General features: G+C 36.9%; 1 protein-coding gene across 6 annotated transcripts in view; it reads left to right on the top strand.

Moving 5' to 3' along the window:
- NPAS3 (neuronal PAS domain protein 3) overlaps window positions 1-14,096 on the top strand; it is a 1,104,268-nt gene that overhangs the window by 763,084 nt on the left and 327,088 nt on the right. For all 6 annotated transcript variants that reach the window (XM_007472507.2, XM_007472505.2, XM_056820400.1 and 3 more), the window contains one exon: window positions 7,808-7,897. In XM_007472507.2, coding sequence (XP_007472569.2) covers window positions 7,808-7,897 — 90 coding nt within the window. The remainder of the gene's footprint in view (window positions 1-7,807; window positions 7,898-14,096) is intronic.

Below are 14,096 nucleotides of genomic sequence, written 5' to 3'. Positions count from 1 at the left end.
GAGGTTGAAGGGTAGTACACTCACAAAGAGACTTGATATAGGTGGTAGTCCTCAGGCTAGGCTGTGAAGGAAGCTAAATACTTTATAAGATGGAAGGAATGAGGGAGAAATTTTCTAACCTGAGGGACAATTTTATAAAAGCGTAAATGGTGATGGAAGATGGAATGTTTTATACAGGGATAAGCAAGTGGGCCAATTTGATTGGAATGTAAATTATACAAAGGCAAAAATACACAATATATGGAAAGGCCAACTGGAGCCCAATTTGGAAGAATCTTAAAAGACAGGGGAGTCTATATATTGAAAAGAAGAATGAAATGGTTAGACTTTTGCTTTAGGAAATAAAATTTATCATTTTAATTTAATTAAAATTCCATGTATCATTGTCAATTGTATTTTGGGTACTTGTCCTACAGACACATTGATCTCAGTATATCTGAAACAATTTCACTATCTCCACCCCCTTTATATTCTCCACTCCTTCCCTCATCCTGTATTTCCCATTTCTTTGAGGTCACCATAATCCTCATCACAAATGTCCACAGCATTGGAGTCATTTTCTACATATCTGTCAGTTCACCCGCTCTCCCCTCATCTCTTACATCCAATTAAATTCTGAGCTTTATGGATTCTATTTCCACAACATGTCTTGAATCTAACTTCTTTTCTTCACATCCATGGCCACCACACAAGACTAGCTCTTCAATTATTTCCACTCAGCATGTTATGAAACCTTATGTTTAATCTCCAGTTGGATCCAGGAGAAAGGAGAAACTGGAATTGGTGACGATATATAACCACGTATAACTTGTGGTCTTTTATCAGCTGTATTGAGTTTTTATTCCTCTATCTCATGCCAATGAAAATGAGAATATTCTCTACCTGATGTAATATTAGTATGTATATACTTAATCACTTTTGCCCAAACTGGAGGATCTACATAACTACCCTGTTTGAGCAAATAAATGCATTATTAAGATAAATGGCATAAAATGTGTTTAAAGTAGAGTCTGTTGTCCATTTGATCTGATGCTAAATCTAGAAAATTCACATTGCTCTATATTCTGCTGAAATAGCACCCCAAAAAAGAAGTGTCAACACTTTGATACATCATCACTACAATAAGGAATTTTAAAGTGTATAAAGTGCATACAGAATTCCTTGCTCAGAAAGCAGGCATTTTGGTTCAATTTTGATTTTTTTTAAATTTTCATATTTCATCATCTTCCTATCATCCCTATCATTCAAGTGCCTTATTCAGGAAGTGTGTGCATCTCCCTCAATCTCTGCTTCCTGTTTTTCCCACGAGCTAGCTGTAATTTCATAGTTTTGTGATCTTTTTGCTTTGAAACAGTGAAAAATGTTTTGAAATTATTATATCCTCTACTTTAGGTTGCTAAAAAGAGTAGTAATTCTTTATAAATAGAAGGTAGGATCTGTGAATCCAAGTTAGAGCTGTTTAGTTACATGATTAGGCAGGGTTTGCTCCAGAAGACCCCAAACTTGGTCATCATTTTCAGGTAGCTGCCAGTGCATTAAAATATGAAACTTCTAGCCTTTGTATGCTTGGCTCATCAGGCAGGGAAGGAAAGTGACGGGGGAAACAGAGTTAAAGAAAAGTCCAAACCTTTTTGATGTCAGCTCTTATCTACTCTGAGAAACATATACTCTTCCTGGATTCTTATTTACATAACTACAGCTTTTATTTTTGCATATTATCTGATTTTTAGAGCCCAGACCATAAAAACAATATTTGGGGATGCCAAACCCAAACAGACCCATCTGGAGTCCCTGGAGCTCCTGGTGAAGGCCAACATCTCCTTGAGAATGCAGACTTGCATCAGAAGCCTACCAGCACTTCCTAAAGGCAATAATGGCATATACATGGAAACTTAATAGCATTTCTCAAAGTCTTGCTGTAGTCCATCCTCATTAAACTCATGGAACTTGTCTCCTTATCTTCTCTTTTATATCTTGTTGAAGTAGTGTCATGAAATAGAAATCCCTGAACTACCTTTGCCAATAGACTAGTGATGTTCTGTTTGTCAATCTTGGCTGAGAAGCAGCTAGTTGGCCCAGTGGATGGAGAATTTGACCTAGAGTCAGGAATATCTGAGTTCAAAACTACCTTCACAAAGTCCCTTAACCTCTACCTGCCCCAATCTCCTCAACTATAAAAATAATAGCAAATGCCTCCCAGGATTGTTTTGAGGTTCAAATGAGATAATAATTGCAAAGCTGTTGTGACATAGAAGATACTTAATAAATGCTTATTCCCCTCTCTCATTCTTAAGTTCTTCCTTTTTATAAAACCCAAAGGACGTGTCTGGTAGAATTGTCATATATATTTTAACGTCTATCTTTTGCTCAGGTGACTAGAAGGATTTTTGGATCATGTTGCTCTTTGTTCAGTCATTTTAAGTGTGACTTAACTTTTGGTGATCCTATTTGAGATTTCATGGTAAAGATATTGGAATGGTCTGCCATTTCCTTCTCCAACTCATTTTACAGATGAGGAAACTGAAACAAATGGGATAAAGTGACTTGCCCAGGATCTCATAGCTTGTAAGCATTTGAGGCCAAATTGAATTCAGAAAGATGACCTTTAGGCCAGGCACTGTATCTACTGAACCAGCCAGCTGCCCTTTTTGACTCATGCCTCACCTTATTTTTGTTATTGTTCTGGACTTTTGATTTCATTAGCATGGGGAAACTCTGAGTATATAAAGTCCTTCTACTGATTTAGATGGACACCTCCTCTGTAGATTCTTGACTTAGAGAGTTTCCTGAGAACATAAAGAGTTTAAGTAATATGTAATAAGTAAAATGGCCATTCAGATATTGTAGGTGCCTGAGGCAGGACTTGAACCCCTCCTGGCTTCAAGCCTGTCCTTCTATCTACTATGTCACACTGCCTTGCCTTAATGATAGCGAAAACCGTTGTAACAGTTATCTAATACTCCATATCTGCTGGATGATAGACACCATCCTCAAATTAATGCTCAGCTCTTGTCATAATATCATTATGTCGTAACAGTGAAAAACTCTAATTAAGAAGATGTGTTTGCCAGGGAAAAAGTTGAGTATATCAGTGAATCTACTTTATCATGGATGGGCATTCCCTCCCCCATTCCTCCCCAATTGCTGACAACTATGAGGCTAAATTATAAGAAGAACATCACAGATGCATGGTGCATTGGACAAAGAACACATGCATGCATTTAAATCACGTATATCTTACTTTTTACTGATGTAATTGTGAAATATGTTCTTTTTGCATTCATAATTAGGGGGTGGAACAGATGGTGAAGGCTTAGTTTAAAATAATCTGTCATTAAAATAACCTAGCCTACTGGTAATTCTTCACTCTAACTGGAGTTAGGTCACAGTAACAGGATTTTTCCCTCTGCATTGGAAAACACTGGAAAGAGTGGGGGGATTTCAGGGGTAGTTCAATAAATGAGGATCCTTCCATCCCTTAAGAGCACTGGAATAAAATTTCACTGTGTGAAATTTGGCTGCAGTAGGAATAGGCAAAAAGAGCCGGGATGAGACTCGGACAAATATAAATCCATTTAGCACAATCCATTGAACATCAATATACCTTAAATCATAATGTCTCATACACTGAGGAAATAACAGACATAGTTAGATGTAGTCATTGCAGGGAAAGGGGGCAGGTTAAGAAATGTTGCCTTACATTTTGTACATTACACCAGTGTCAGGGGATGAAAATTATAATTACTGGCATTATTATCCAGAGGTCTTAGAACCAATGATGTCTACATCTCAACTGCACTTCCAGAGTGGACACTACATATCTTACTGGGATGTGACAAAGACCATCACCTATCAGTCTTGTCTGAATAGCTTAGAATTGTTTTTAGTAATATGAAAAATGTTTTGATAAATAAGATATTGTATGCCTTTAAAACATCTGTTTTAGCATTTCCGCTAATATTTTTTGTTCTCCAATTGCTTTGAGGAAAGCATATAGATTTCAGCATGGTATTATAATAAATCTTCTGGAGGAGGGACAAGCATTAACATTTGTGTTGGTTCTTTTTCATCTTAATCCAACCTTGGTTAATAATCAGAAAATTCTACATAGTGGGTAAGAAGATGTAATTAACCCTTTGACCCCAGAATCTTAATTGGCGCCTGTTGAAAACAGTGGGCAGTTAAAAAAAAAATTAAAAAGTAGCCTGCAGTGATTGAAACAGCACAGTACATAATGGCTTTCTCAAATCAAAAAAAAAATTAATGCCACAGAACGTTCAGATTAATCACATTTGGTTCCCAAGTCTAAATGATGAAAATATTTCCTCCCCCTCCTACCCTCCCAAGATCAGAGACATCCAAATTCCAACCATCTTTGAAGGCACTCTGAAGCTTCTCCAAGGATTTACCTAAAATGATATCCCTTCCCAATTCCTCCCCTAAAAAAAGCTGGTGGTTGTATGGTGGTGATGATAATTATGTTGTTCAGTCATTTTTCAGGTGTGTCTGATGCCTTGTGAACCTATGGAGTTTTTTTGGCAAAGATACTGGAATGGTTTCCTTCTCCAGCTCATTTATAGACAAGGAAACTGAGACCAACAGAGTAAAGTGACTTGCCTAGGGTCACACAGCTAGTAAGTGTCTGAGGCCAGATTTGAACTCAGGAAGATGAATCTTCTTAACTCCAGGACTGGTACTCAATCTCCTGCACTATCTAGCTGCCCAATGGTACTTGCTTACAAAGAGAAAAAACACTACAGTGTTATTAGCCACATGATTCAGTGCGAACAGCATTTAAAATCAGACCAATCAAGGTTGAATTCTGGTTCTCCTGCTTAGTACCTGGGTCACTTGGGGCAAATCACATCTTCTGTAGGCTTCATTTCATTTATAAATTGAAGAGGTCAGATTAGATTTTTAAGGGTGTTTCTTCCTCTAAATTCATGATCCCATCGACTCTTCCTCTAGAGTTATGAGCTATTAGCACTAGGCTTGGAATCAGGAGACTTGGTATTGAATCCTGCCTCAGACACTTTGACCCTGGGCAAGGAATTTAACCTCTATTTGCCTCAATTTTCCCATCCATAAAATGGAGATCATAAGAACATCTCCCTAATAGGGTTGTGAAAATCAGATAATGTATTTATAAAGTACTTTGAATATCTTAAGACCAAATATAAATACTTATTAGTAGTTCAGGAAAAAAATAATAGTTGTGATTATCATCATCATCATCTTCATCATGATCATCATGATCATCATCATGATCATCATGATCATGATCATGATCATGATCATCATCATCATCATTATTTTGATGGCTCAGTCAATAGAGAATCAGGCCAGGAGTCAGAAAGATTCATCTTCCTGAGTTCAAATCTTGCCTCAGATACTTCCTAGCTATGTGACCCTGGACAAGTCACTTCATTGTGTTCACCTCAGTTTCCTCATTTGTACAATAAGCTAAAGAAATAAATGGCAGACTACTCCAGTATCTCTGCCAAGAAAACCCCAAATGGGGTCACAAAGAGTCAGACACTACTGAAAATGACTGAACAACAACTCTTATTTGAGATGTAGAAATTTAATTCAAGATGCCTCTTATCTGCAAAATGCCATTTGTAAAAAACATTTCATTTCAAAGTGGGAAAAATCCAGGCAAACAGTCTACGGAGTACTTGAACAATCTGTGTGACCCACTTTTTTCTCAAACTGGTAGACTTTTTGTTACTTCGTTGATGGGAATGTGTCATCGCAGTGTGGACATAGCTTCCCTGAGCTCTCCCCAGGAAATTAGAACATGGGGCTAAGCCTGTTTTGTTGTTATTGTTGTGTGTTTGCTTCTAAAACAAGGCTGGACAGTTTTCAAATGGCTCACTCTTAATAGAATTGGCTGTTTTGCCTCAATATCATTTTCCTGACTCTGGTGCCCAAGATACATATGGCATATCTTTTTGAACATAAGAAAAATCAAACATCCATTACATGGCCCATATACATGACTTATATGGATTGCCTCATTATCATATTCTGGATTTATCTCCCATTAATGCTAAAAAAATGATTTGATATATAGGATCATAGGACCATAGATCCAGAGCTGAAACCATCTAGACCAATCACCTTATTTTACACACAAGGAACCTGATGTCTAGGGAAGTTAAGCAACTTACTCAAGCTCACACATGTAGTAATTATCAGGGGTAGGTTTTGAACTCAGATCCTCTGACTCTTATGAGTTCTCTTTCCAATGTCCCATGAATGCTCTGCATTTGAAAAGAATGATTTTTCTAAGAAGCTATTTAAATTATAAAAATGTCTTAACAAGGAAAATTGAGGTAGATTTGTATTTTATAACTTTAGGGAATCTTTATTGTTAAATGGACCCTCTTGGCCAAGTAATTGTTCTGCAGGTGGTTTATTCTTTTGCACCCCATAAACCCAAGTGTAGATTTTGAACTATTTCTCCCACCTGGTAAACCAATGGTGGGGACCAACAGTAGAAATTAATCAGGAAGCAGAGGAAGAAAAACAATTAAACTGCTCAGAAAATACTTTTCAGTATTTTAAAGAGGCTAAAATTGTGACAGAGGTTTGAGGAAGGGTATATTTCTTTCTGATTTTGCATATACTTCCATTATCATCCCCTTACTAAAAAAAATTTCTCTCTGTCTAGATGCACATTTCTATGTATCTGCTGGCCAATGTGACATGCCAGATATTGTCTGAGTCACAACCTCTATTACTATTACCAATTTTTATAACTTCATAATTATTTTTTCCTGTGGCAAAGTTGACCATGTTCACCTAAATGGTACCTTGTTAGAGAAATAACAGAAAATGAGGTGTGTGGGAGTGATTCTGAGCCTAAAATACTCCATACTTGCAGAGCAAGAATTTAAAACAAGTTTATTCTCAATTTTAGTGGTATATTCCCATCTGAGTCCACTGTGATTTATCCCATTCATCAAATTGAAAATGCAGCCCTTCATTTGGAAACTGCGGTGAGGTTTCAGGACTTATGGATTAATGTGTAGTGTCTTGCCCTTCCCCCACTTCCACTCCCATCCCTACTCCCATCCCCATCCCCATTTAAGGAGATATAATGAAAACTAGATCTCCACCTTAATCTAAGTTTTGGAAGTAAAAAATAAAATTGGTAAGATTGTAATGAAGCATATTGGCTCCTAATATGTTGACTTGGTTTGTTCACTATTCCATCATAGAAACATGGAGGAAGAGCCAAATAATAATAATAAAAATAAAAATAAAATTATTGAAGTACAAAGTACAATTGGCTTATGTGGACAGCCAACTTTCTCTAGATATGGTCATCCTTTATTTAGATCTTTTTTTCCTCTTACTCAAAACCTCTTTTTATAACAAATTTCATTCTTGTTAAAGTCTTACAGAGAGTTTGGGTATTTTCATCTGAATAACAATGAAATCCCAAAATGCAAGGGAAATATTTCATAGCATCTGGAATTTCTCATTTTTATACATTGTGAAAATCTCATGATCAGCATGCCAGAGATGTAAGGAACCCCTCCCACCCCCCAATAAAGGAATTTTTTTACAGTAAATTCAGGCACTTAATTTCTTCATATTCCATGCAATGCCAAAAAGATGTGTGCAAGTCTATCAGGTAGGAACAGTTACTGAGCAATGAAAGCAATGTTCTGAATTCAGTGTGTCGTGCTTTTTTGTCTTAGTCTGCAAGGAACATGACCCTTTGCTAAATATCATCAGTATTTTATCTATTTATCATTCGATTTATACCAGTCTTTTTTTCTTTCTTCTTCTGCAGTCCCTGGATGGATTTGTATTTGCACTAAATCAAGAAGGAAAATTTTTGTACATTTCTGAAACTGTCTCCATCTACCTAGGCCTCTCCCAAGTAAGTAACACAAAAATCGATTCTGAAAGGTGATTGTGTGAATGGTTTCACTCTTAAGCTTTTTCATTCTTCAAGGAATATTCTGCTTTGCATGAATTATCAAATGTATTATTTAATGGCAACTCCCAGCTCTTCCGTGTGCTCATTGAGGAGCTCGGATGTCAGGATTGACTGTTCTGAAATAAACTTGGGCTTGAAAATTTCCCCCTCTGAAAGCCCCCCCCACAAAGAATCATTATTAATTTATTGAGAACAAATGGAGTTCCTTCCCTCAGTTGTTTTGAACTTTGAAACCTCTGTGCCCAGTAGGAGAGGGACACACTAATAGTGCTTCCCTTGTGTCCTATTACTGGATGTTTATGGAGTACCCTGCATTATCCTGGGAGCTGACACAATGACAGAGAGTCATTTGGAGTCAAGAAATGCTGAAAGAGACCATTAAAATGTGTTGTGGGGAGGGTTTCAGCAAGGACATATTTTGCTGCCTTTGCAAATGTTCCTTAATGCTGAAAGACAATTTGATAAAATAAGATAGTTATTTATTTTGTTTTTGCCATTTAATTACTAACACATGTTTGTCAGAGGTTAAAGGAAAAGGAAATTGTAGGAGCCAGGCAGCAATGTGGGGGAGGAATCCTTGTACATTGCTTCTTCTTGATCTTTCATCATGAAAAAACTGAAATTTAGTATGATTTAAGTTAGGCATAGAGGCTGTGTCAACAGAGTGCCAAAATGTCCTGACAAAAACTGAAAAATTAAACTAATTATGTGGATGTTTTATCTATCACAATGCCAAACATCTGGATATTTGGAAGTGTCAGGGAGATTGGCTGAATTTGGCCCTTTTCATCTGGATGCTTGGCATTATGGAGTCACAGCCAAAGGGGGAAAGAGGGTGTGTGTGTGTGTGTGTGTGTGTGTGCAAACACACACACATACGTGCCTATTGGTGTAACAGTCTGCCAAGTTGGATCATCTAATTCTAGCCCCTTTGCCCTGTGGAGATAAAGATGGAGATAAGATTTGTCTGTTTCTTCTTAAACAGTGACCTATCAGACTCTGGACTCATTCCTGAAAGTTGGCACCTTTCTAGGAAGGTTGGTTACCAGCATGGCTGGAACCTCTTGGTTGCCAGGGAATTTGCTGTGTAATAGATAAATCAAGAAAGACATACAAAATAATGAAGAAGGATATTTGATATTGGGTGGGAGGTGAGGGTAGCAGGAGGGAAGTTTGTGATCTGCTATGGATCAGGCTTAGCAACTTTTTAACTCTTGCCTCCATCATGTACAAGCAATGAGATTTTCTTCAGGATTTAGCAAGCCAAATGATAGAAATAGAAATTGAGCTATTGTTAACTCAATATTAGTATTCTTGTATCTCATTAAAGCCCCTAGTTTTGTAATAGGCTTTAATCCTTGCCCTAATCTGTTTGGGACTCAGTATCAAGGCTCTCTGATTTTGAAACCGGTACACCACCATCTTGCTAACACTGTCATGCTCCAAAACTGGGGTGTTTATGATTATATTATGCTTGTATTAATCTGTTTTATGCATAGTATCCAACAAAGTTTAATAAGCCAGTAAAGAAGAAGGATGAATAATTAGCTTAAGCAGGTAAATGCTAATTATGGAACTCCTGAAAGGCATCCATTATACACTCGCTTAAAACAAATTTTACAGCCCTGGTTAGTGGTGTAATCCAAATTCTGTCAAGGCAACTGCATTTTCTGTAATTGAGATGTGTATGTTTGCTTTGCATAACAGATGGCTCTGTATGCTTAGACTGATAGCTAGGAAAATAATAATTGCATTATTCTGGCCAAAAGAATATTAGCTCTTGGGTTTTGGCCATTTCAGTCAGTCCTCCTGCCAGCACAGCATATGCACATATATGGATTGGATTTTCAAGGAAATTGATGCATCTGGAATAGTGTGGCCATCTGAAATATCATCTGTTCAAGAAAAATTTGGCTTTAACCCTGTGCTAGTTTCTCCTTAAAAGCATTTTATTCCACTGCTTTTCAACTATAGTCACTGGGTCTATATTTACCCTAAATCTGTGTCAAATTGATGAAACTCCTGCTAAATAAAATAGTTATGTGACCATGTTACAGTGTTTGGCATCTCCTGCATAGGCAATCCTAGCCTTTAGACAAAACATGTTTCTGGATATTGCTCCTTAAAAGAGAGGACTGTCCAGTATAATATGGATGGTCTGTACACTGTTGCCTTCCTCTGTTTGAGCCACGTTCAGCATCTTTGATGGAAACTGTCAAGTGAACAGGTAAAAGTCTTTATTAGCCCCCATTGATTGAACAGAACAGGGAAATGTAAAGCAGCAAAATGGTCTACTCTACCTTCTGGGGCTTCTTTACATATATGATCATTAGGATATCTGGGGAACAAAAAATCAAAGTCATGTGAATATTACCAATTGTACCAAGACCCAAAGATTAATGCTCAGGACCAGGGGAGGAAAATCCTAAAGATTTGAGGATATATCGATGAGGTAATATATGTAAAGTACCTTGTTAATCTTAAAGCACTATGTAAATGTTAGGTATTTGACTATAATAAAATAAAAGCTTAGAGAAAAATTAGAATCCTAAGTAAGTAATTGAGAAATAGCCTTCCCATCCTTTTCAGGGACCACTTCAGGGCTCTCAGAGGTTCATCAATGAATTGGAATGAAAAGAAATAGTGCTCTAACAGATCCCAGTTAAGCATAATAAAGCATATGTTCGTTTTGAGTGAATTATTCCAAATGTCTAAGCATTCCCTCCTTATTTCCTTTATCAATATTTTTTTGAAAATTATTAGAAGAGGAAGAGATGGTATTTGGGGGAATTCCTGGCACTGATGTGAGACCAATGAGAATTATCAGATATAAACAAGGAAGATATCTCCTTTCTCCAGTCCTTTCCTTTGTAAATGATGCTATAAAGTTTAAGTGGCAAATTTTGATGAAGACAGATCCTACACAGATTCCGTAGAATAATAAGACAGATTGGCAAGTTGTTACATGTTATTGCAACTATCATTTTAAACCATCAGTTTTATCTTTCCTTAATTTCTTGTTTTGTTTCAGAAGTATTTAGAGGCATACAGGTTTTAAAATTCATATGCCTAGAAAATGACAGGGACAAGATCCATTGAGTCATGCTTTGTTACATGATAGCAAAGGCTGCCAAATCAGTTTTTCTCTTTTACACTCTGTTGGGCCAGAGCAACAGCTGCTGATGTCTAAGAAATGTGCATGACAGTCATTTTCGTTAAAGTGTTCCCAGAGCTAATCCTGCTATGATGATGTCAATGAAATTGACTCTGATGATGTTTGAACCCACTTTGCTTATCCTTCTGACACTGTAATTGATACATGTAGATATAAATATATAAACATATATTTATTACATACACATATATGTGTATATGTACATATATAATACACATACTTCAAGAGGTAGATTCCATATTGGGAATAAGCATACTTTCTTGTTTCCCAGGAGAATTATGGGCAGGCATTCAGCTCAAAGCTTTACCGAAAGAGAAGATTCCCAAATATCAACTGTAGTCTATATTCTTAGGGATTAAATTACTTTGTCCAAGATGCTTCCCCCTGAAGCAGCATCTAGCAATTATGGCAATATCAGGTTTTCCAAAGGTAATTAGAAAAAGTAAAACAAAATAAGAAAGAAAAAAAGGAAACAAGTAGATTGAGCTTGAGTGCAAGTATGAGTAATAATCCATTTTATAAAATTTTCCTAAGAGAATAAAGAGAACCAAGAACCAAGGAGCCAAATCCTATAGAACTCATAAGAAGTTGCATATTCTTTTAAAAAGCAACATGCCCAAGCTTTAATAGGTAGTAAGAAGCAGTTCATACTTGATTCCCCATTGCCAAAACCACGCCAGTCCCACTGTTCCACAGCTTCCCCTCTGGAGGTGAGGCTAGAATTAGAGGAAGACAGGTTGACTTGCCTCCATCAGTGCCTTCCTTGATGTAAGAAACAAGAATGGTCATATGAATCTCCATCATTTATTGCAAGCAATCTCACTAACCCCATATGCTCCAGTTTTCCCTAGGAAAAACTGATTTGGCTTTCCAGAAACCATTCTCAAAGTCAAGGAGGCAAAACTCTGGATTCAGGGAGTTTTCTGTTGGAGTTTTCTTTTTTCTTTTCTTACAGCCAAAGTCAATACTGTTTTCCTTACATTTTTTTTTAATTCTGGAGGAACCTTATTTCTTATAAAGTCTTATAAATCTTCTTATAAATCTCTTAAAGAGGTTCCAGGGGGCATCTGGGTAGCTCAGTGGATTGAGAGCCAGGCCTAGAGACGGGAGGTCCTAGGTTCAAATCTGGCCTCAGACACTTCCCAGCTGTGTGACCCTGGGCAAGTCACTTGACCCCCATTGCCTAGCCCTTACCACTCTTCTGCCTTGGAGCCAATACACAGTATTGACTCCAAGACAGAAGTAAGGGTTTTAAAAAAAAGAGGTTCCAAAGAATAATTAAAAAGTCTAGATCAAGTTTCTTACCATATCTGAGATTTAGTGAACTAGTGAACTCCTTTGAGAACTAAGGGGAAGTTGGACTGCATCAGAAGATTTAGAGATGGAAAAATCCCTTATAAAATCATAGATTCAGATTAAGATCCAGCAGTGCAAAATACAGAAACATAAATTTAGAGCTAGAGAGATATCCAGGCAAACTTTGCAGCTGAAGAAACCAAGGTCCAAAGAAATTAAATTACTTGCCTAGGGTCACACAAATTAAGTGGGCAGAGGGAGGATTCATTCCCCCTATACCACTGATGATCTCTAGAATCTCTTATTTTATCTCCACTTTCTATTATCTTAAGAAGGAAGGAGAGCTAGGAAGGTGGAGAGGAAACACTTGTAATGAGAAAATACAAATATTCTAGCATTGTCTAAACTATTTTGTCCCAACAGTGTTGTGTGTGAAATTATCTTTATGCTAATCTTACAGCTAATGGCTTTGTATTTATCACAGAGCCTAGTTTAAGAGAAAACTTATATCTAGAATAAATTAGATTAACTTTTTTTAAGTTTTAATTTCACTAGAACATACTACAGGCCAATAACCCAACTATACCTCCTCTTGGATACCTGAAAGTAAATTCTAATCTCAGCTCCCTCCATTGGCATCAAAATCTAGGAGGCATATAATGAAAATCCTACTTTTTCTTCTTTGTACATAGTTGCTGGCCCCATATAGGATATTTTCTTTCTGTAAGACCAGTCCCAAGATAGAAGCAAACAAGGTTATAAATTGGTTTGTTTCAAAGAAACTTGTGGAAAGGGACAGTACAACCACAGATCTAATAAGAATAAATAGAGGTGAAGGGTGAAAGGGATAAATGGTTGTTTGAAATTTGGGTCTTTTAAAAGAGCAAACTGGTAAGCAGGCAGGAATATGCAACCTGAACTCCCCTCCCCATATGGTGATGCATCTCCAAATTTTGGATTTCTCTGCATTTGTTCTCTAAAATGGCAAATAAAATTATAGCTCCAGCACACCAGTACAAGGTCAAATAGATGACAGTACTCAGTCTATTTGTGCAGCCATTCTGAAAGGGAACCATGGTGCCAAATGTGGTTTATTTGAATAATAAAGAAGAATTAGATTCCCCTGATAACTTGGCTGAGGGCCAATAAATCACTGGAGGTTAAGATGCTTTGCAACACACATGTATTTCTTTTGCTTTTCTGCAACACAATCCTCAACTACTCTCTTCTACCTGTTTTGTTTTGTTTTCTTATGTTTTTGTTTTCTGATGCAAATCAAGTTGTAAAAGATATATATATTTCAGTGGAACGGGATGGGGGGGAGTGGCGTTTGCTTTTCTTACAAGGTATATAACTCATGTTTGTCTTTGCGGCATCCTAGAGAGCTAGACTTATATAAAGATAAAAAGGTATTATTTAAGAAAGACCCTAATGACCAAGTTAAGTGTTAGCATTTTTATATTCGATATTCTAAATTTTCTGAAGCTCTGTTGACTGAGGTTCATTCAGCAAGGGAACACATGGAGCCCTGCAAATTACCATTTGGCTTATAGCTCCTTAAAATTTTTTTAATCTTCCAAATAAACATAACCTCAATAAGAAACAGAAAAACCTGCAATTATCGGGAGCAAAGGATTTTTTCTCCCCTAAGAGTGTGTCTGTGTATGT

The sequence above is a fragment of the Monodelphis domestica genome, chromosome 1 (genome assembly GCF_027887165.1).
Source record: "Monodelphis domestica isolate mMonDom1 chromosome 1, mMonDom1.pri, whole genome shotgun sequence".
NCBI lineage: Eukaryota > Metazoa > Chordata > Mammalia > Didelphimorphia > Didelphidae > Monodelphis > Monodelphis domestica.
This window is presented reverse-complemented; position numbering and strand designations above follow the sequence as displayed.